At 37.1% G+C, this 22,480-nt stretch overlaps 1 protein-coding gene across 3 annotated transcripts in view; it reads left to right on the top strand.

Moving 5' to 3' along the window:
- LOC114642058 (ELKS/Rab6-interacting/CAST family member 1) overlaps positions 1 to 22,480 on the top strand; it is an 814,051-nt gene that overhangs the window by 473,140 nt on the left and 318,431 nt on the right. For all 3 annotated transcript variants that reach the window (XM_051920296.1, XM_051920284.1, XM_051920290.1), the window contains one exon: positions 18,317 to 18,448. In XM_051920296.1, coding sequence (XP_051776256.1) covers positions 18,317 to 18,448 — 132 coding nt within the window. The remainder of the gene's footprint in view (positions 1 to 18,316; positions 18,449 to 22,480) is intronic.

The following is a 22,480-nucleotide window of genomic DNA, read 5'->3' as shown; positions in this document are numbered from 1 at the left end:
GTGCTACTTTAGTTACGATGGGATTTGAGAAACTAGTAAATGAAATGATTTTAAGATGAAGTTTGTGATGTTCTACTTTAATGACAAAATAAACTACATGATCAAAGTGGAAATTTCGAGATTAAAGTTGACATTTCGTGTTTTTTTCCCCCCAGTGTGCTTATTTTTTTTCTCCATACCCTAATAAGCTTTGATATGAAACTCAGATGGTGGGCTATGACTCGGCTTTTCACGGCCACTTTGATATCTGACAATTTCGTTTTTATTTCGGGCACTGTGCGACTTTGTGAACTTGAGCTTTCAAGTTTCTCCAACACGCTATGTCACTCGATCAAATTCCTTTTCTTGTTTGTACCACTGTTTAAACCAACAAATAGTACATTTTTCCTTGCCTATACTTGGTATTTGCTGAAATTCTTATATTTTTCCCCCATGCTTTTTCCATTGTCTTTTCACAGAAGGTTAAGCTTAAGGGCTGTTTATATTGATTTGCATATTCAAAGAGGTGTAATTCTGGGAGGAGTTGGGGTGGGACAGCAGGTGCGTGCACTTGTGTTACTTTTCACGCTGATTGGAATTTATGTCGTGGAAGAACGTGGAAATTTCCGTATGTACAGATTCCTGCATCTGGATTTTTCTGTGCGTACGCACATTCCCGCTTTTGTGCTTACGCCATGTTATAGTGTGAGTTCTACGTACAAGTTTATACATGAGGCCCCTGGGGTCTCATGTATAAACGGTGCGTACGCACAAAAATGTTGCGTAAGGCCATTTCCATGCTCACATTGCAACGTATAAAACCTAAACTTTGCGTAAAGCTACGCACATTTTCATGCAAGCTAAATGCTTGGCATACGCAAGTTCTGCGCTTGGTTTTGCAAACTGGTGGCACACAGCGTCAAAGCAGTGGTTTTGTTCCAGTGTGGTTTCCCTTTCTTTTGTAGATCCACGTCCCTGACGTGGCTTTATCAAATACACTGAAGTTAACCGCATATTGTTTATTAGTTTAAGGCATCTGATTGTAATTAACCGTAACAATATAATGGTCCACGGAATGGCCAATCTATTCCAAATACCATAGCTGCTTTAGCGTTGTTACTCTCACTGCACCTTCTTCTTCTTTTTCTTCTTCTTCTTCTTCTTTTCTTCTTCTTTTTTGAGCTGCTCCTGTTAGGGGTTGCCACAGTGGATCATCTTTTTCCATATTACTCTCACTGCACCACTCAGAGTATTTATATCACTTTATCTGAGTGTGGAATCACAGCTCTACAGCAGCCGATGGAAAGAGAAATATCAGTATACAGCATCTAGCACACACTGCCTCAGCCATGCTGCCTATTGAACTGCTCTCATGCGACAAACGCTTCAGAGCCTTTGCTGTACTGACCTCGCGGTACAGAAACAGTTTCATCCCAAGAACTATAAACGCAATCAATCAGTCCTTTAAGTGCTCCTTGTAGAACTGCTTGTACTTATAAGTACAATTACCTCATTGTAAACTTGCGATACAATTATAATATTACACAACCTGAGCCACTTTATAAAGCGCGTGTTTACATATGATGACGATATCATTTTTAAGATGAAATGGAGCAAAATATGTGTATTACATTATACAGATAAAATGTTAACATCACTTAAATAATCTGTATTTTTAATAGTTAAACATGTGAGGACATGGTGTCACAGTGCTAGTAAGGAGCTGGCTCCTCATTCAGGGATTTTTCCTGCCTCGCACTGTAATCTTGCTGGGGCTGGCGCAACACTGGAAGAATAGATGGATAGAATAATTAAACATGTACTACGAAGATATTTCTGTGTTCCTTAAAGGTTTTGAAGAATCGGAGTTCTAAGCTTACAGATGGCTTAACGTCTATTACTGAGCTGATAGTGTGGAGATTGGGTACGTAGAGAAAGGAAAGGAAGGACAGGAATTGGGCGTTAGTTCGTTTGAAAGAGACAGTACTGCCGCAGTAAATTATTTCATCGTAGGTCGCGCACGTCACAGCAAGCATCTTGTGTGAGGCAGGAGCAATCTCTGGATGGGGCGCCAGTTCGTCACTAGCACTGCGCCACCGTGTTCCCATGTTTAATACATGCTTTAATTGATATGAGTACTGAAATGATATCAAGTATACATCTCAGTATTTAAATTATTCAGAGAACTGTAATATCACAAATGTAATGGATTCTGCGTCCTGTGAGGAAGAGAAAGCCCGTTTAAGAAGCACATAGGGATTCACACACATAGAGCACATAGAAGAACACATACAAAACAAAGCATTTAACGTGCTACTTTAGTTATGATGGGATTTGAGAAACTTGCAAATTAAACAATTTTAAGATGAAGTTTATAATGTTCTACTTTAATGATAAAATAAACTATGTGATTAAAGTGGAAATTTTGAGATTAAAGTTGACATTTCAAGCTTTTTTCCCTACTGTGTCCCTATTTTTTTTTTTCCTCTGTACCCTAATAAGCTTTTATATGACACTCAGATGGTGGGCTACGACTCGCCTTTTCACGGTGACTTTGATATCTGACCGCTTCTTTTTTTTTATTTCGGGCACTGTGTGACTTTGTGAACTTGAGCTTTCGAGTTTCTCCGACACTCTATGTCACTCAATCAGCTTCTTTTTGTTGTTTATACCACTGTTTAAACCAACAAATAGTACGTTTTTCCTTGCCTACACTTGGTATTTGCTGAAATTCTTCTACTTTCCCCCCTGTTTTTGCCATTGCCTTTTCACAGAATGCTGAGCTTAAGGGCTATTTATATTGATTTGCATATTCAAAGAAGCATAATTCTGGGAGTTGGGGAGTGGCAGCAGGCACGTGCGTTACTTTTCATGATGACCGGGATTTATGTAGCAGACGAACGTGGAAGTTGGCGAGGGCACAGTGTTATGCATCTGGATTTACACACATTTCCGCTTTTGTCCGTACGCCATGTTATAGTGTGAATTCTACGTACGCCGTTATGCATGAGGCCCCTGGGCATTATTTATTTTCTTATGAAAATGATATAAAGTAATTAACAAAATAATGTCATGAGAAGTTAATGTATTTTCCAAAAAATTCTTGGTATCTTATGAGGTTTCTAAAACAACCCAGCCTGGATTCAGAACCTCTCCTTGAGATGCCCCAGCCATTCCATACATTTGTTAAGGGGTAGTGGTTAGGTGAACCAGTGGTTCAGTGTAACAAATAAATGGGTGTTAGCCTGGCTAACACCCTTTGACACACAAGATTGCAAAATGATAGTTTTGCATCAACAAAGCTATAGACAGAAAGCAATTATATAAACATTATTATTTTAAAGGGAAATTTAGATGCATATAGTAGCAGATGCATAAAAACAAAACTACAGACTCAAAGGGTAAATAAATCAATCAATTGATTAATAATTAAACAAATTTATATTGTGCATAAATTGCAAAAGGAACCAAAAGTGTATAGGCATTTAGTTTGGGATGTCAGGAGGATACATTGGATAGTAGCATGCAGAAAAAATCCTCAGAGGAGCTTCTTAGTACACCATGGATGGAGAAGACAGCATGTGGCTAAAAGTGCTCAAAGCGAGCTCTTCCTTTTCAAGGTGGCATTTGATTTTGCCACCTTCCTCATTTCATCAGCAGCTTCCATTGTGTCCAGGGTTAGCTTTATGATAAAGCAGTCTTCCTTCTTAAGTTTATTCAGGCATTGTGTATCTTTTCAACTCTGGTTGCTTCCCCAGGAGACCGCAGAGTAAAACGATACATTGGCTACTAGGTACTGGTAGAACACTTTCCAGCAGCTTACTGCATACATCAAAAGATCAGAATCTCCTCAGAAAGTAAAATCTGTTCTGCCCCTTCTTGTACAGCACTACTGTGTTATCATACCAGTCCAGTGTGCTGTTTATGTGAACCCCCAGGTACTTCTAAGTCTATAGCACACATCTTCCCCTTGAATGGTGACTGGTCTCAGAGGCTCTTTGGCATGCCAGAAGTCCACTACCATCTATTCTGTCTTGCTAATGTTTAGTTGCAGGTGGTTCTTCCTGCACTACAAGACAAGGTCCTCCACAAGTCTCCTGTATTCCGACTCATCTCCATTATCAATGCAGCTTGTAATAGAGGACTCTTCTGAAAATGTCTGCAAATGGTAAGCTCTGGTATTGTCCTGGAAGTTCATTGAGGGTGAACAGGAAGGGAAATAGAACAGTCCCATGTGGTGATCCAGTAATATACACCACCAGCTCTGACACACAGTCCCTCACAACTGCTGTCTGTTGGTCAGGAGATTATAGGGGCATCAAAATGTATACCACACTAAATTAGATTTTAAAAGGGTGGTGTTGAAGCTGTCATAAAGTATTTTGAAGAAACTTGGAAAGTTGAGGACAGAAAATAAGTTCCAAAATTCTAGTTGCATCTGCTGAGTAGTACTTCAAGGTTACTACTTTAAGGGACAGAAGAGATTCCAGTCAAGGGCTTGCACAGCAACTGGCAGAATCAACAAACTGCATGCTTCAACCATGTGGGGAAATCATAAAAGAAATGGACTTATAGGATGTGTTGCTGGTAAGAAACTGTTTTTCCAGTATGACAGAAAAAAAATGCAATAAAGCATTGTTATGGAATGGTGTGTTCAAATTTGAAGTTTTTGGCTCACAAAAATGCCAGTGTATCAGAAACCGTGCTGTACGTTGATGCATGTCTACAGCAGTAAAACACAGTGGCAGTTCTGCATGGTCTGGGAGTACATTTCAGCAAATGGCGTCAGATCGATGGGAATTATAACTACTGAGAAAGATAAACATATTTTGATCCATCCTACTGTAAATTAAGAAAAATGATTACTTGGTAAAAAAAAAAAAAAAAAGTCCCCTTTAGCATGATAATGACTCCATGTATACAAATGGAACACTTAAGCCGGTGGCAAATTACACAACTTCTGGTCAAAGAGAATATCAAACTTAGCTTAAAGTTGCTGATCTCGTCACTTGAGTATGTGATTACAAATTGCAGGGCATGACATTTCCCAAATTCTGTGAGCTTGCCCTTTTTCTTACAGCCAATGATGTGCTTCCTGACAGAGCCAGTGTTGATGAATGCTTTATAGGTAGGAAAGTTCAGCCACAGTCTCAGGTCTTTTTCTTTTCTTTCTTTTTTCACATTTCCAGTTTAGACTTTTCAGAAGTTGCTTCCTTTAGGACAGTGTTTCCTGTCTTGTATATTGCTTTACAGGAACTAATGTTAATTTTTTAAATTTTAAGGGTTCCTTGTATGACCTCAAGATTTAAAACCTCAATGTAATTCTCCATTGCTAAAATAGAGTGTAGTAGCTGTTTTTGGTTATTCTAAATCTTGAAAGGCATACATAACATTATGATCTTCTAGTTTAAAATGCAAAAACGCTGCATAGCATTAAATGCTTTAGATTCAGAGAGATTTCCATTTTGATGTCGCATTTCTCAGTATTTATCGGTCATTCAAATATAGTTTTTCTTTAATGTATTACACTTTTTTCCTGACTTTTAACATATGTAAGGCCTTCAGAAAAACAGATTTTTGTGAAAGCAATCTGATCTTTGCTTTCATAGTAGACTGTAAACAATGGATGAACTTATTTCATTTTTAAATTTTTTTCATATTTAAAGATGTAAACATTTTGGGTTCCATGGAAGCAAATGCAGTAATTTGATTAATATTACTGAATTTCATTATCTCCCAGCCTCTCTCTCTCTGCCTCTCTTTCTCTCTCTATCACTCTGTGTTTGTTAAAACTTAAGTTACTGCTTCAAATAAAATTAATCTCTATCATAATAATATTATGGGCTGCCAATTACAACAGTTGTCCTTGACCTTAGGAAGTTTTAAGAGTAACAGAAATGTTATATTATTTTTCATGTTTCTATATGTTTTCTGGTAACCACTAAATTAATTCCATGCTCAGAGTAAAATATTTAACTAAGTACAGTGGAACCTCGGTTTGCGAGCATAATTTGTTCCGGAAACGTGCTCGTAGTCCAAAGCACTCATATATCAAAGTAAATTTCCCCATAAGAAATAATGGAAACTCAGATGATTTGTTCCACAACCCAAAACTATTCATATAAAAATGATTAATACAAAATATAAAGTAAAAATACATAAAACAAATTAACCTGCACTTTACCTTTGAAAAGAATCATGGCTGGTGTGAGTGAGTTTCTAAACTCTTGTGGGATTCCACCCAACGGGATGACACGCAGAAGAGTGTCCCAAAGCAATCGCAGTCTCCCAGCGCTGTAGCAGTTCGCCGTAAAAGCGAATCCGAAAAGATTGTGAACATGCTATAAGTGCCTGCCGTCGATGGGTAATACAAGGAACAAGGAACATTATAAATGCGCAGGGCCCTGCCTGACTGCTGTGTCTGTTTCAAGCTGAATAAAGCTGGTGTTGCTAAAGTACTGAGAGTTAGCTTTGTGTTTTAGTGTGCAAGACGGGGACTCGCACATCACAGCACACACACACGAGCATGCGTGTGCGCACACACACACACACACACACGAGAGCGAGCGAGCACACACACACATACACACACAAGTGCGTGCGCGCACATGCAGTCACAATGCTAAAGCTGTAGTAAACAGTATACGCTCGTACGGATGTTTACTATGAGTGAGGCACGCCGACTCAGACGGAGAATAGGAGACGATTGCCCACAATCCCGCAGCGAGAGAGAGAAGAACCATCAGCTCAGTTGTGATCACATGACGCTCAGCAGACAAAGAGTATACATACTACTCGTACTGCAAGACCTCGCTCGTTTATCAAGTCCAAATTTATTAAAAATTTTTGCTCGTCTTGCAAAACACTCGTAAACCAAGTTACTCGCAAACCGAGGTTCCACTGTAAATGCCAGTAAAGCAATAAATTCTTGAAATGAATATATTAATTAATAGAGCTCCTGCAAAATTTGTAGGAGAACCAGAGCTTAGACAGCTTGTTTGATTATTTTGCTACATTCCTTTTTGTTAAGTTTTTTGACTGCTGACAAATGAATACCAAATATAGCCTTACTGGCTTTTGAAGCTAATAGTGCTCCTTTGAAATATCCTTCTGCAATCTTTGCTGCAAATCTGTTTTTTTTTCTAAAAATTCCTTTGTATTAGAGGATTAGGTAATATTTTAGTTTTTGTGTGTCCTTATATCCTCAGTTTAAATATCAAATATTAATTCAGATGATCAATTTCATATTTCTTTTTTTCTTTATAAAAATATTTTGTCAACTGATTTTTTTCAGGTTAGCATATTTAAGCTCTCTTTTTGGTGCTTGAAAGTTAAAAACTTTGGTATTACAGTATACTGCATATTGAAAAGGTCATGCTTGTTTGTTTAAATATATTTTTTAAAATTTTTGGAAGTTAATGTGTCAATTCTTTTTTTTTTTTTTTTTTTTTTTTTTTTTTTGGGTGCTTAGAGGATAGGTGGGGTGGGAACAAGTGATTGATGTTTGGTGAATACGATACATAAGTGGTCTTGGATGAGTGAAATCAAATGTGCAGTATTTGTGGGGATGTTTGGAAATTATTTAGTGATGCTTCTGTGGAGACATTTATATAGCCTATCTGAGATGTGTCCGGATTATCTGGATTATTTCCTGCATTCTTTGCTTTCTCTAATATATTAATATTGCATCACCGGAGACCTTGTTATTACCTGTCTAAACGTGCAGATTTGCTGGTCTCATTGTCTTGACCTGTTATTTAAGTAGAAAACTGATGTGGCTGATATGCTGAAAACAACCTGTAAAAAAATGATAGTGAGGTTTATAGGGATAGACATTAATCACATCTTTCATCATTATCCATCATGAGCAAGATTTGGGGTGAAGGGATGTGTTATATTTGTTAAACAAATGTTTTAATTGAAAATTTTCATTTCAGAAAGAGACAGTAAAGAAACATTTTGTTTTCTTTTAACTAAAATGTAAGATAAATTTTGTTCTTTCTACTTATGCCACATCTCCCTTTCAGATTACTTTGTTCTCTGAATTAACAATTTGATTACTTGAGATCATGGAGTATAGCCGGAGAAGTAATGTAACTACCATAATGGCTCCATTGTTAGATTGCTTACCATTGAGATCCATAGCCAGGTCTCCCACATTGACATTGGTGTTACAGAAATCTACATGGATCTCAGCTAAAAGATCCCTTTTGGGTAATCAGTTTGTCAGACAAAGATTATTCCTTTTATTGTATTAGATTTAAGTTGCACTCCAGAAATAATTTTGTAATCCTTATTATACAATCTGGTAACTTGTCAGAGTGATGTTTGTTATATTCCCTTTTCCACTATTTGGTCACAAATACAGTTTTATTTAACTTGATGTCTGCCTCAATCTCACATGGACAAATTACAATTGAATATTACATTACTAAATAGTCAACAGTGCTTGGGAATGGTGAAAATCAGTTTTTATCTTTTTAATTTAATTAGTGTCTTGGATTCCAGTGTGTGCAGGCAAGTGATTAAAGGCTTTGCAAAGAATTGGAATTAAAGATACCTCAACTTGTCAGTCAGGTTTTAGAGGCTCAAATAACTGCACTGAGCTGAAATCATTATTAATTAGACACACCAAATTTCAAGTGCATCTCACAAGGGTGTATCTTTATTTATCAGGTCCAATACCCAGTAAACTCCTTGCAGTATAATTACATGGTCAATCATTTGCTATTACTCCTTTATTAAAAACAAAAATCAGGCGAACCTGATGAGTTTGCCTTGCATTGAGTTCAGCAGAATCGTAGGAATGTTCAGGGACTACAGTATTGCAGCATCTCTGCCAGCTCTGGAAATGCCTGCCAACTGTACTGGACTGATTATTGTGGCCCAAAATGTGACCTGAGCTTGAGGCAGCATTGTGAACCACTGCATCATTGTGGCTCCCAGAGATAAAAATAATAGAGATAAGTATAAGAACAGTAAAACTTTTTTGCAGACAGAAAGCATGAATTCACTAAGGCTTGTCCTCATAGATTCAATTGCATTTACTCTCCTGTCACAAACTGATAAGTACAGTGTTCCAAACCCGACATTTTTGCTTTTTCACTGCCCCTACTACAGTTGCACAACATGCATATGGATTGTTCTTTCCTTCCTGTTTGCAACTACACAACAATCTAGGTAATACTATTAAAGGGTTAAGTTCAGTAATATACACAGTTCACATATGAGTCCATACAAAAAGACATTAACTTCAAGACATAAACACATTTCCAGTTTCTTTCTGTGTGTTTTATGTTTAAATGTACAGTAATCCCTCCTCGATCGCGGGGGTTGCGTTCCAGAAACCCCCGCGAAAGGTGAAAATCCACGAAGTAGACACCATATGTTTATATGGTTATTTTTATATTGTCATGCTTGGGTCACAGATTTGCACAGAAACACAGGAGGTTGTAGAGAGACAGGAACTTTATTCAAACACTGCAAACAAACATTTGTCTCTTTTTCAAAAGTTTAAACTGTGCTCCATGACAAGACAGAGATGACAGTTCCGTCTCACAATTAAAAGAATGCAAACATATCTTCCTCTTTAAAGGAGTGCGCGTCAGGAGCAGAGAATGTCAGAGAGAGAGAGAGAGAAAAAAGAGAAAACAAAAATCAATAGGGCTGTTTGGCTTTTAAGTGTGTGAGTTGCAAGGAAGGCAGCAGCTCACACCCCCTCCGTCAGGAGCAGAGAATGTCAGAGAGAGAGAGACAAAGAAAAACAAACAATCGAAAATCAATACGTGCCCTTCGAGCTTTTAAGTATGTGAAGCACCGTGGGGGGAAGCATGTCGCTTCACAAAGCAGCTGCACAGAAGGGAGCAACGTGAAGGCAATCTTTCAGCATTTTTAGACGAGCATCCGTATTGTCTAGGTGTGCGAACAGCCCCCCTGCTCACACCCCCTCCGTCAGGAGCAGAGAATGTCAGAGCAAGAGAGAGAGAGGGAGGAAAGCAAACAATCAAAAATCAATACGTGCTGTTTGATCTTTTAAGAATGCGAAGCACCATGCAGGAAGCATATCGCTTGACAAAGCAGCCACATTTAAGCCCAGCAAAGAAGAGAGCAATGTGAAGGTAATCTTTCAGTGTTTTTTTGAGGAGCGGCCGTATCCTCTAGGGGTGCGAACAGCCCCCGTGCTCACAATATATTTGAGGAGTTTTATTTAATAGGTAATACGTGCTCTGGTTGGGTAGCTTCTCAGCCATCTGCCAATAGCGTCCCTTGTATGAAATCAACTGGGCAAACCAACTGAGGAAGCATGTACCAGAAATTAAAAGACCCATTGTCCGCAGAAATCCGCGAACCAGCAAAAAATCTGCGATATATATTTAAATATGCTTACATATAAAATCCGCGGTAGAGTGAAGCCGCGAAAGTCGAAGCGCGATATAGCGAGGGATTACTGTATTCACAAGTTTTCCACAAATGTTTAGTCCACTACTAAGGTCTGTATTAAATACTTTGTGGTTCTGGGGGGATCTGTCTTATCTAACATTGGCTGCTACAGATCTGTGATGTCCTGCTGACTTTGAAAAGCATCATGGGGCCCTAGGAAAAATGTTGATCTAAACTGGCTACATGGCATATGTCTAGGAAAATATTTGTCAAACAAGGTCACCAGCAAACACTGCAGATTTTCTGTGAAAATGCTTTGGTGAATTTCACAGATTAACACTACTAAAGACCATAAATTAGTGAATATTGAGAGATATTCAGAGATGAGATTATTTTTTAATCTTTTTTGGAGCAGTCTTCTGTTTCTGTGATCTTACTTTATTTTTTTTTGCACAAAATCAAACTATCCTGTGTGTCAGAGGAAGATAATATCTTGTTGGAAGAGCCTGTAACATTTTTAGAGATGTAAAAGGTTGTTGAGGAGATTAACACTAGAAAGGCACCAGCATTCATTGGCCTCCCTCTACAGTTCTGCCCAACTTTTTGTGATCAGAATTCACCTGCCTTTTGCAACTTTTTCTCAAACACTTACGCAAGGTCAAGAATTAACACTGCTGTAATTTTACTTTAACACAAGAAAGAAAAGACACCAATAATGTTTAACAGTATAGACCATTATCATTAATTAAATCTTTGTTTTTTGTAATGGTAGAAATAGAAACAGTGAAAGTAAACAGCAGCAAATCTCCCACCTCCCAATCATTAATACATTTTGCAGTACAAAAAAAAAAAGTGCCTGCTGAAATGTTGTAGAAATATACAAAGGATAAGCCCTTCTAATGTCAGACCCCTTTGCCTTCCCCAGAAATTGCGCTTTTTTTTTTTTCTTCAAAAAATTAAATTTTGCCTGGAAAATAAAGCTGAACCAACTTCAATCCAGGCTATATAGCAATCCAGAAATTTAATTGGGAATGCAAAAATGTGTCACTCCAAAGTAGTTGAAGTTCATGAAATTTTTGCATGTCACTGTTGATTCAACTTAAAATTTAGACTTTTAACCTCTTTTAAAAATTCTTTTAAGAAACGGTTATAATGGGAGATTGGGAGTAAAACCAAAAGCACATTATTTTGGCAAAACTGTTCAGCTGATAGTAATGATTTTAGCATATCGTTAGGTTTTTACTCTACTTGTAGTGAAATTACACACAAAAAGACCAAATTCTTGAGTCATAATAGTAGATAAACTGATCATTTTTAGAGAGCTGACAACAGATTATTACCCTGTATTTCGACCTGTAACAAAAAATATGTGGTTTCTTACCTTAACCCATTGTACATACTTGGATAACACCAGATACTTTGTCTAGTTGGTCAAATGTGTTTCATCCATTCTTCAGACTAGCTAAATACTCCTCTTCTTAATTCCAGGCTTCTAATAAAAAATGTTAAGCATTTTTGCATAGTCTTATTAGAGTTTCTTTATGTGGTGGTTGGTTGAAAAGCAGTTTGGTTATTGTTTCAAATGGTGTAAAAGGCCTCCAAATTGCATTAATCATGTGTTTGGGGTTGTTATTATCTTTTGTAATGTTCCTTCTCAAATTGATCAGGATGCAGATCATGAAAGGATATCTGTAAGAGCCATTTTCCTAGTTATATAAGATTCATAAATATTTTACTAGATGACAAAGCATAATCTATAGTAGGTTCCTATAACCCCCATAAGTAGAATTGAATTGGTATATTCTTGCCATTTCTAACAGCTTTGAATAAACAATATTCTTCAGTTAGCGACCAGCCTTGCCATGTGTAAGTTGTAGAAGACATATGGCTTTAAACCGTGCCAAGGGGCCTACGGGCCTTTTGAGTGTGTGAAATAACTCTAAGAAAACAGTGCATATTTAAATACTGTACCGTACGCTTAAGGCGTACAGAAGAAGAAATTAAGAACCTTTAAGTATAGAAGAAGTTAAGAATCTTTTAAGTATAGAAAGAAGAAGTAAAGAACTTTTAAGTATAGAAATAACTAAAGTTTCTCAAGAAAAGCTAAGTTTAGAGAAGATAACAGTTTTCCTTTTTTTTTTTGCCTTTTATTCTACGTGTGTAACTACTTTTTTCTGTATTCTTGTGTGAATTATTTGCTTTTAACTTTCAGTAAATAATTTTAAAACAAACTTTTGGACTGAGAGATTTCTTTCGACGCGCGTTTTACCCGTGCTTGATGTTGCCTTATGTTTCGGCGGCTATAATATCAATAACAGGTTTGGACTGCATTCATTCGTTGAGTTCTGCATATCTTAACAAGTATCCTCCTCCTACTCCTTCTTTTATTTTTATCCATAATTATATTCTGTGGAATTACAAACACAAACCACAAGCCGGCATATTGTGCAACACAACAGAAAGAATTACATTCAGTTTTCTTATATGCATGCATTGTATTTGCATCTGTATCTGAGTCAGGATAGTAACAGAACAGATAGTTTCAACATCAGAGACACATTTTTGCACCAGCCTGTCATGCACATCAAGACTCAAGAAGATTTACGTGGCATATTGATTCCTTTTTTCAGGTTGTAATTTAACATAATCCACAAAGCCATTTCGTTTTTTCTGGTCTTTGCTAATGTGTAAAAACTTAAGATTAGCATGAATTATGTGACTCAGTCAGGTTACTAAAAGTCATTGTGGTTTGTTCCACAATTATAAAGCTGGACTCAGACTGGGGCGACGCTTCATCTTTCAGCAGGACAACGACCCTAAGCACGCAGCCAAGATATCAAAGGAGTGGCTTCAGGACAACTCTGTGAATGTCCTTGAGTGGCCCAGCCAGAGCCCAGACTTGAATCCGATTGAACATCTCTGGAGAGATCTTAAAATGGCTGTGCACCGACGCTTCCCATCCAACCTGATGGAGCTTGAGAGGTGCTGCAAAAAGGAATGGGTGAAACTGGCCAAGGATAGGTGTGCCAAGCTTGTGGCATCAAATTCAAAAAGACTTGAGGCTGTAATTGCTGCCAAAGGTGCATTGACAAAGTATTGAGCAAAGGCTGTGAATACTTATGTACATGTGATTTCTCAGTTTTTTTATTTTTAATAAATTTGCAAAAACCTCAAGTAAACTTTTTTTCACGTTGTCATTATGGGGTGTTGTGTGTAGAATTCTGAGGAAAAAAATGAATTTAATCCATTTTGGAATAAGGCTGTAACATAACAAAATGTGGAAAAAGTGATGCACTGTGAATACTTTCCGGATGCACTGTATATATTGGTTTGTTTTTAATCTGAAATTACATTATGTTTTGAATATCTTGAGTTCATATTTCATTCGCAAATGTTGTCTGTGTGCAGTTTGAAGCTTGTTGTCATGTCTGCATGATGTTTTTGCCAGGTACTCTAATTTGCCTTCCATTTCTCAGTAAGTTGTATGTTATGCTGACTGTTGAATCTGAACTGTGTGGAAAGCATACCCCCGGACACAGACAGACAAACAGCAGAATGTCCAAAACACTCCTTTATTTTCTTTTTGAGCACCACAATGCCTTCCTCCAACACTCTTTCTTCTTTCTCTTTCTTTTCTTTGTATTTTCCTTTTTGACCTCCTCTCCCCTCCTCACAAGCTTCGTCTCCTTCCTCCCTACTCTGGCTCAGCTTCTGGAGGGAGGCGGTCCCTTTTATGCTGACCCGGATGAGCTCCAGGTGCTCCCCCTGACAACACTTCCTGGTGTGGCGGAAGTGTCAAGAGAGCCCCTGGAAGCACTCCAGGTGCCCCTGAGAATTCCTCCGGCAACACTTCCTGGTGTGGTGGAAGTGCTACCATCCAGAACTTCACAACCGTCTGGGCACCCCCTGGCGGTGGCCACAGGGATAAGGGATAAGCGTCCCAGCTCCAGTCCAGTGGCCCATAAGCAGACCCAGGCGGCTGCCCTCTCGTGGCCCAGGGAAGGTATTGTCCATCACGGGGACCATCCAGGCTTCTCGGTTGGGTAGGGTCCCCATCCATCTGGGACAACTGTTTGTGTGAATATATGTGCGTATATGAGTTAGACCCAAACATCGTCTCTCTCACTCACAGTGGTAACCCACCCTTCAATGCAGTCAGTTACAATGGCAAGACAGAAAAACAAATGATCTATTCAAGAACGTTGAATTATACATCATGATAGATAAAAAGCGGCAGGAGCTGATAATGGACGTTGTAAAAAAGAAAATGAACAAAAAAAAAAGCTGCATATATTAAAAATCATGAACAAAGAGAATCGTCCTGTAAACAATGAAGAGAAAAACATCTCGAACAATATGAGAGCAGAAATGCAAAAAAGCAAGTTTTACTTTTTTATTTGTACTTTTACTTTTTTTACTTTTTCACTATATTTTATTATTCATTGGTACAGTAATCCCTCGCTGTATCGCGCTTCGACTTTCGCGGCTTCACTCTATCGCGGATTTTATATGTAAGCATATCTAAATATATAACGCGGATTTTTCACTGCTTTGCGGGTTTCTGCGGACAGTGAGTCTTTTTACTTCTGGTAAATGCTTCCTCAGTTGGTTTGTCCAGTTGATTTCATACAAGGGACGCTATTGGGGGATGGCTGAGAAGTTGCCCAATCAGAGCACGCAGTTAAGTTCCTGTGTGCTGATTGGCTCAGCAACGGAGTGCTGAATTCAATTCCACTGCGTTAACCAGGAAGTCTCGTCTTGCTCATTCAGCATCAACGTGTTTCGCTGTGTAAAGAGTTAACTTTTGTGCTCTTTTTTATTTATCTTTGTGCATAGTCAAGCCCTTCGTTATGGCTCCAAAATGATCTGCTCCTGCTCCTGCTACTGCTTCAGGGGCCGTGCCCAAGCGCAAACGAAAGATGCTAACGATTGCCGAAAGGTAAAACTTTTGGATATGTTGAACGCAGGGAACAGCTACACTGCTGTAGGATACCATTACGGCATCAATGAGTCCATGATTCTTTTTATTTAAAAAGGAGGAAAAGCATATAAGATCTACGGCCGCAGTGTCCTTTAACCAGGGCACAAAATGAGTTGTAAGTGGATGTAATAAGGCGGTAGTCCAGATGGAATCTGCTTTAGGGATATGGATTGAAGACTGCCGGAAGAAGAACAATGGCGGTGCTACACAATCGCCTGAAGAGACTCGTTTAGAAGAGCTGTAACGTTCTCCTTTGTTGTGCAGTAAAATTAAGCTCATCGTTATCGGACAAGTCGTCGTGTCATTGTTGGTGAGTAACCATAATTAATTTTCTACGTACAGTACTTATTACATGTACATAGTTTAGTGTCACTGTACACACATTTTAATGTATACAATTTTTCTTGCATTGTACGTATTTGTTGCTGGTGGCTTGTCTGTCGTAATGGCTGTAACATATGTGATATCGGAGACGCTCGATATATTTAAAATAATATTTTGGTTTTACTGTATAGATAGATAGATAGATAGATAGATAGATAGATAGATAGATAGATAGATAGATATAAACAGTGTGTTTACATACGTACATAATTTCAACGAATCTTACCTAATATCTAAGAGAATACAAAGGGTTTATGCTGTATAATTGTGCGGGAAATGTTTACAATAGTGTGGGAGAGTTTATAAGGGCTTAAAATATATAAAAATAACCATATGATCATATTTTTACTTCGCGAATTTTCAACTTTCGTGGGGGTTTCTGGAACGCAACCCCCGCGATCGAGGAGGGATTACTGTATTTAAAACAGACAGCTGTAGTGAAATACTTAATTGATTTTCTATCTGTAACATCTAATGACCAAACCGTCTTCCTCCTGCACCCCACATACTCTTCTGTATGCCATATCTTTAAATAGAATCGTTTTCTCCAATGGAGGATCGCCCCTACGCCCTTCGGGTGGCTCAGCCGTTAGATAGCTGGCACCCCTGTTGGTTGGCGAGCGAAGCAAGCAGGAGGTGGAGCCCTCTAGTATCATATATATATTTATACCTTAAAAAATAATAATTTTTTTTTTTACTTTTTGCCAGTTTTATGCAATATGTTTATTATTGTTAAGTTATGTTATAACTGCACAGGTCAAATAAATGCATGCACTTGTTTTTATTTCTGCAGTATGTTTTTATGGTGAAGTAGACAGAGATGCCTTTGAGTCTTTTGATAAGTGCTTTTTCAAGACTTTTTTTTATTAATTTTGTGCTGATCAGCTGAGTTTTTTTTTTTTTTTTGCTTAGCTATCATATAGCAGTGAGATTCATATAAGTTCATTAATAACATGTCAACTGTTTTTAATATTTAATTATTTATGATTCTTGTAAATACTTTCTTTGTAAATGTGGCCATTTTCAGGTTTTTTGATACATAACATTCTCAAACATGGTTTAAAAAATGTTTGAAGAGTATTATAGCAGTTTCTGAGAACCACTTTGTAGTTTACAGACATGTTACAACCCACCCAATACACTTTCACTGATGTTTTCACAAGTTTTTATCTCCTAATTTGACTTCTAAAGACCCCACAATTAGAGCAATTTCAGAGAAGAAAGATTTATTTTGGTTAGAAAATGTTTCATTATGATGAGGCTGATGGGCTACTAAATTGCTTAAATTCACGTAGCTAGTGACTTTATTATAGCAGCAGGTCCTTGTTAAATTTCAAAACATGGCAAAGTGTACAGATGAAGACAACACAAATAGAAATCATTTAATTTTGGCTTTCAGATTTACTGTTGTGTATATTATTAGAGTGCAAGAAGAGTCTTAAAAAATGACAAATGAGATGATAAATATAGCGTATCAAACACCCTGTTATAGCTAATCATCAGGCTCTCACAATGTCTTAATGAGGTATTTTTGTAAAAATTGTTAGGAACTCTATGCAAACTGTGTGGTTTAATTTCGTTGTGTGAAGAAGTGCTTTTTAGTTTCCACCTAGAATAAACACTGAGGATATAAATATGATTCCAACAACTATTGTATTTGTAAGATATGAAAAGGGAACAGTTTGTGCTTTGTTTAAACATTTCCAGAATTAATATTTTGTCCTTAATTTTCTAATTTAGACAAATATATGAAGTGTCAAAAGAAATTGGTATCGTTAATATCATTTTGTTTCTGAACAACTTTTCCAGCAGTTTTCAGTCATAGCTTTCATTTACCTAATCATAGTCTGTGACTGGCTAGGTTAAAATCAAACAGAACAGAACCAATTAATGTTCATCTGATAGTACAATGCATAGAATTTAGTGAAAAGAAATAAGGAACAATAAGGAAGAGAAACTCATCTGTCTAATGCCTCATATTTTATGTACTAAAACAGAGTGGTCAAAAAGAAAAAAAAAAAAGGACAGACACTGCAGTTGAATGCACCACCGCTTTTAAGCCTTAACAAGCACCAGTACAGAGCTGTCTACGTCAGGCAGCATAGGGGCAGTGGACCTCATAAGCAGAGGAGAAGCTCATCTGTTTGATTTTTCATGTTTTATCAACATACCGTAATTGAATGGAAAAAAGAAGCAAAGGGCAGAGATTGCTGATGAACTCATTTCTGCTGTTAACAATTCACAAAGCATCAGGTCCGTCAGGCAGCACACTGTTGGCTGTCAGTAAAAGGGGCAAGCACAACTGTGTTAAAGGGTTGGCACTCAATTGGTAAATGTTACATTGGCTGCAATTTTCAATTGTGTAATTTGACATGATGCAATCATGGGATGAGTGTCTGTGTTTGGCAAACCTGACATACTCCATGACCAAAAGTCACGTAATGTGACATCAGCTTAACAACATAAGCTGAAACAACACTTGTTTGAACTCAGATAGCTAGAGAATCTATGAGTTATACCTAATGTGAATACTATTCACAATAAAATTAATAAAAGATATTTTGCAAATTGGCTTTTGCTCTTTCTTTGTAGGACTCCTTACGCATGAAAGATGACCGAATTGAAGAGCTAGAAGAAGCCCTAAGAGAAAGTGTTCAGATCACCGCAGAACGGGAAATGGTTCTTGCACAGGAGGAGGCTGCAAGGTCTCACGCTGAGAAGCAGGTTGGTTTCATTGTGGTAGTAGAGCGATTATCAATAGTTATGCAGTGTTGTCTAGTACTGCCTGTGCTATTGCACTTATTCCATAAATATATTAAAAAATGTGTTTGTTGCCTATTGAACAACATGCTGAATTCTGATTTTGTCGCCGTGGTACTACTCAAATTCGCGATTTTTTGAGTGCTGCCTCTGAGCTTATATATATATCTAATAAACACTGATATACAGTATAGCAATAAAACTAACAAAAATAAAATCATTTCTCTGTATTATCCCACATTATGCCAAATTGGATTAAGTGGGTTTGAGAATGTTATGTATGTATGATATTAATATGTATTGCGTGTAGAAATGTGATTACTTGTGTAAAGATTCATTTTATAACCTGCCTTTTCCTGACCCTTGTTTCATAGTAGTGATGTCCACTTTGAATGGAATGGATCATCGCAGTCATTCCATTTGTAACATTGTGAACCCTGTACATCACATTTCTGAAATTTATACCTAAAGCTATGAAAGTGTATACCATTTATAATGTTGGTTTCTTCTCTGAGTCCCAAGTTTGTTTGTGAATAAAGGAAGTCTTCAGCTTTGTTTTCATTGACAGCTAGTTTCCATGATGTGATCCTGCTTGCTTGTGTAATTCCATATCTGTTGGTACAGTTGAATGATATCAGTAAGTACATTTGCAGTCATTTGAGAGTGTAATTTCCTTATACTATAAATGACTTCACTTTTTGGAAGAAAATGCATTTTCTAATGCAATATTCAAGCAATTAAAGATTGTTCAGTTTATTAATTAAGCAGTCTGTTGTAAAAGTTGCTTTAAGCTAGTCTTTAATTTTAAAACTAACAAAAACATATTGTCATTCCAGTCAGATTACTCTAATACTCCTATTGAGTAATGAAGCTTCAAATTGCACTATGATGCTTGTTTTTAGAATTTTTAACCTCATTGGTTTTTACATTAAAACCGTGCTTTACTTCAGGAATGCACGTGGTGTCCATGTTTTTTCCTTATTGTTATTATTTACTGTAATATTCTGACAGTATTTTGTTGTAGCCTATTGCTCCCCTCTATCCTGACCTAATTAAAATCATGTTACCTGTGGAGTTCACCATCACATTTCATTATCTACTGATTTGTTTCATTGACACAAGTGATGCCGTTACCAGTAAAGCAAAGTAGTTTTTAGGCATGCATAATTTTATTTTCCACCACAGAATGGCAAAAGTAAACCTTTGTAGCTGGATATGAGCTCATTTACAATCTCAGCAAGACATACATTTGTGTAAAATACCTTGGATAAAGTTAACAGTCTCAATACTTTGTATTTTACACCAGATTAACTTTAAGTGACATTATTTTTGTTTTCTGTGTATGTATTTACTTTTTTGTAGTTACTATTCTGCTATAGAAAATATTGCTGTTGTGCTGTTGGAGTTAATCAATTATACATATTTCTTAAAATTAAGATAAACGAGTGTATAAATTGGCTGACTAGCACAGAAATTGAAAACCAAGTGGCATCTGAGTCCGTCACTTTTATTAATGCTTTTCTTCTTACTTGACATGCTTGTTTTTACATGTGAGCTGTACTTCTATAGATAGTAAAATACCTGGGTAAAATTATTTAATTTCTTTTACTTCATACAAAATTCATGGATTGCAATTGTCAAATAGTTTCACACTTTCCTTCTCCTACAACTGTCTGTTAAGAATCTTTCACAATTAATTGATTTAATGTCTTTTTGATAAAAGCAAGTTTGTATCTGTATCTGTGCATATATGGCTTTTCCTGAAACAAATAACTCAAAAGTATGTTTGTTTGATGTAGCCATGTATTTAAATTAAAAGGTTAGGTTGCAATGTATACTCCGAGACATAAGAAATCTTTTTCTTTTCTTTTTTTTTTTTTTGACGTAATGAAAAAAAAAATTAACAGCATAACTTTCAGTGAGGTGTGAAAGTTACTCCACTTCCCTTTTGCAGAGTTGATACATACGGCCTGAGGATCATGTTAATTGTAGCCTGTGCTAAGGATGTTTGGTAAGCTCATCTGCTCTAATAAGAGGATGATGCTTTTACACTCTTCTATTGCACAGTAGTATTATGGTAGTTGGAAAAATGAACAAGATAATGCAATAAAGAACCTGATTTGGAATGTATCCATACGTTTTCATTGGGTAAACCAAAGTTTAAAAAATTGGTCATAACTGTGCCTTCAATGCATTACATTGCATCTCCACTACTTCTGGCTTTCCAGCTCGAGGATATCAAAGAAGAGTGCTATTCCAGAATCAAACAAGAGAATAATTTTAGCATAAGAGACCTGTTTGTATTCAGACTTTTTTCACTTTAATGCATTAATGCTCAAATTATACTACACACACAAGCAGTAAATTTTTAGTATACTGTATAGTACCATTCTCTGTATCTATCACTCTCATTTATGCTTTAGATAAGGTCAAGTGAATTAATTGTTTTCATAGTTCTTGGGAACTGCAGTGGCTGACATCACGTAAATAAGTGTGTCAGCAGCTGATATGACAGCAATAGCTAATAGTTAACAGCAAAGGTGTAAGAAAAGACAGATATTGCATTTATATTTGGATAGGGTGGTAGATTTGGTATCTAGACTCTTGAAAGTTGCTTTTGTTGGAGCTCAGCTTCAAGCTCTATAGCTCGCTAGTGAAAATTAAATGGAACTTCTTGTCCTGCTTCACTGTCGTTCACCAGCTCTGACCATCACTTCATTTCATAACAAGATATGGTCAGTCCTATGTGTTGATTGTTATCTTTACTTTGCTTTGCCTCTCTTGCATTGTTTGTACTACGTGATTAAACATAACACCTCCCAAAGGCACAAAACCACTTATAAATATTCCACACAGAAAATCGACCTCCTATTATAGTGCTCCTTTTTATTGAATTGATATAAGCATCATAAGTATTAAATGCCTAAATAACATAAAAATGAAAGGTGGAAAGTAAATACAAAAGTATGTGAATTTGCCATTTATCTACTACAAATTCTCTTTTATGGCATCATGCTAATCCAAAACTCTCACTTGTGGTAAAGCATTAACTCACTAGATCCATCCATCATCCAACCTGCTATATCCTAACTACAGGGTCACAGGGGTCTGCTGGAGCCAAACCCAGCCAACACAGGGTGCAAGGCAGGAAACAAACCACGGGCAGGACACACACACACACACACACACACACACACACACACACACACTAGGGACAATTTAGAATTGCCAATGCACCTAACCTGCATGTCTTTGGACTGTGGGAGGAAACCGGAGTACCCGGAGGAAACCCAGAGATAAAACAAAAGTGGACATACTGTATCAGTCCAGTTAAGGATTGCGTAGGAGGCAAAGGTGAACTCAGAAGCACTAGGATGAACTCAGGAAAGTGCACTAGACTAGGAGACAGTCCATAGCTGGGTCCACTCATGTACACACCTAAACTCACAAAGAGGTCAGTCTGGATTAGCCAGTTTCAATAATCATGTCCTTGGAGATGGGGAGAAAAAAACTGGAGTACTTGGAGGAAAACCCACACTGACATGGGGAGAACTGGCATGGGATTCAAACCCTGGATGCTGGATCTGTGAGGGAGCAGTGCTATCTACCATGCCACCATATCTTACCCAGTCCATTTTTAGAAAAATTAATCTCTTTGCTAATCATTACCCTTCATATATATGATGGAAATTTGTCGTCACATATATGTATATGTATTCTTTATATTATCTAATATCTATAATAAGATAATTTAATTATTTATTTCTCAATGTTTTTGTGAAGATGGTGAAAATTAAACTAGTTGTAAGAGTTTGTGGTGAAGGCTCTTAGCATATGTTCCAGTTCCTTTTTATTGAAAATTCCTTATTTTTTATATTTTAGAAGATGACGTGTTAAAAAAGTTTCATTTCATAAAACCAATGTTTAAAGTTTAAATTTTGTTGATCTGATCTGTACTATTGTAATCCCACGTTGCCCTACATTTAGTTTTTTCCT

This window comes from Erpetoichthys calabaricus, chromosome 1 (genome assembly GCF_900747795.2).
Source record: "Erpetoichthys calabaricus chromosome 1, fErpCal1.3, whole genome shotgun sequence".
Lineage (NCBI taxonomy): Eukaryota > Metazoa > Chordata > Cladistia > Polypteriformes > Polypteridae > Erpetoichthys > Erpetoichthys calabaricus.
The sequence above is the reverse complement of the archived record's forward strand: the minus strand, read 5'-3'. Positions and strand labels throughout refer to the sequence as shown.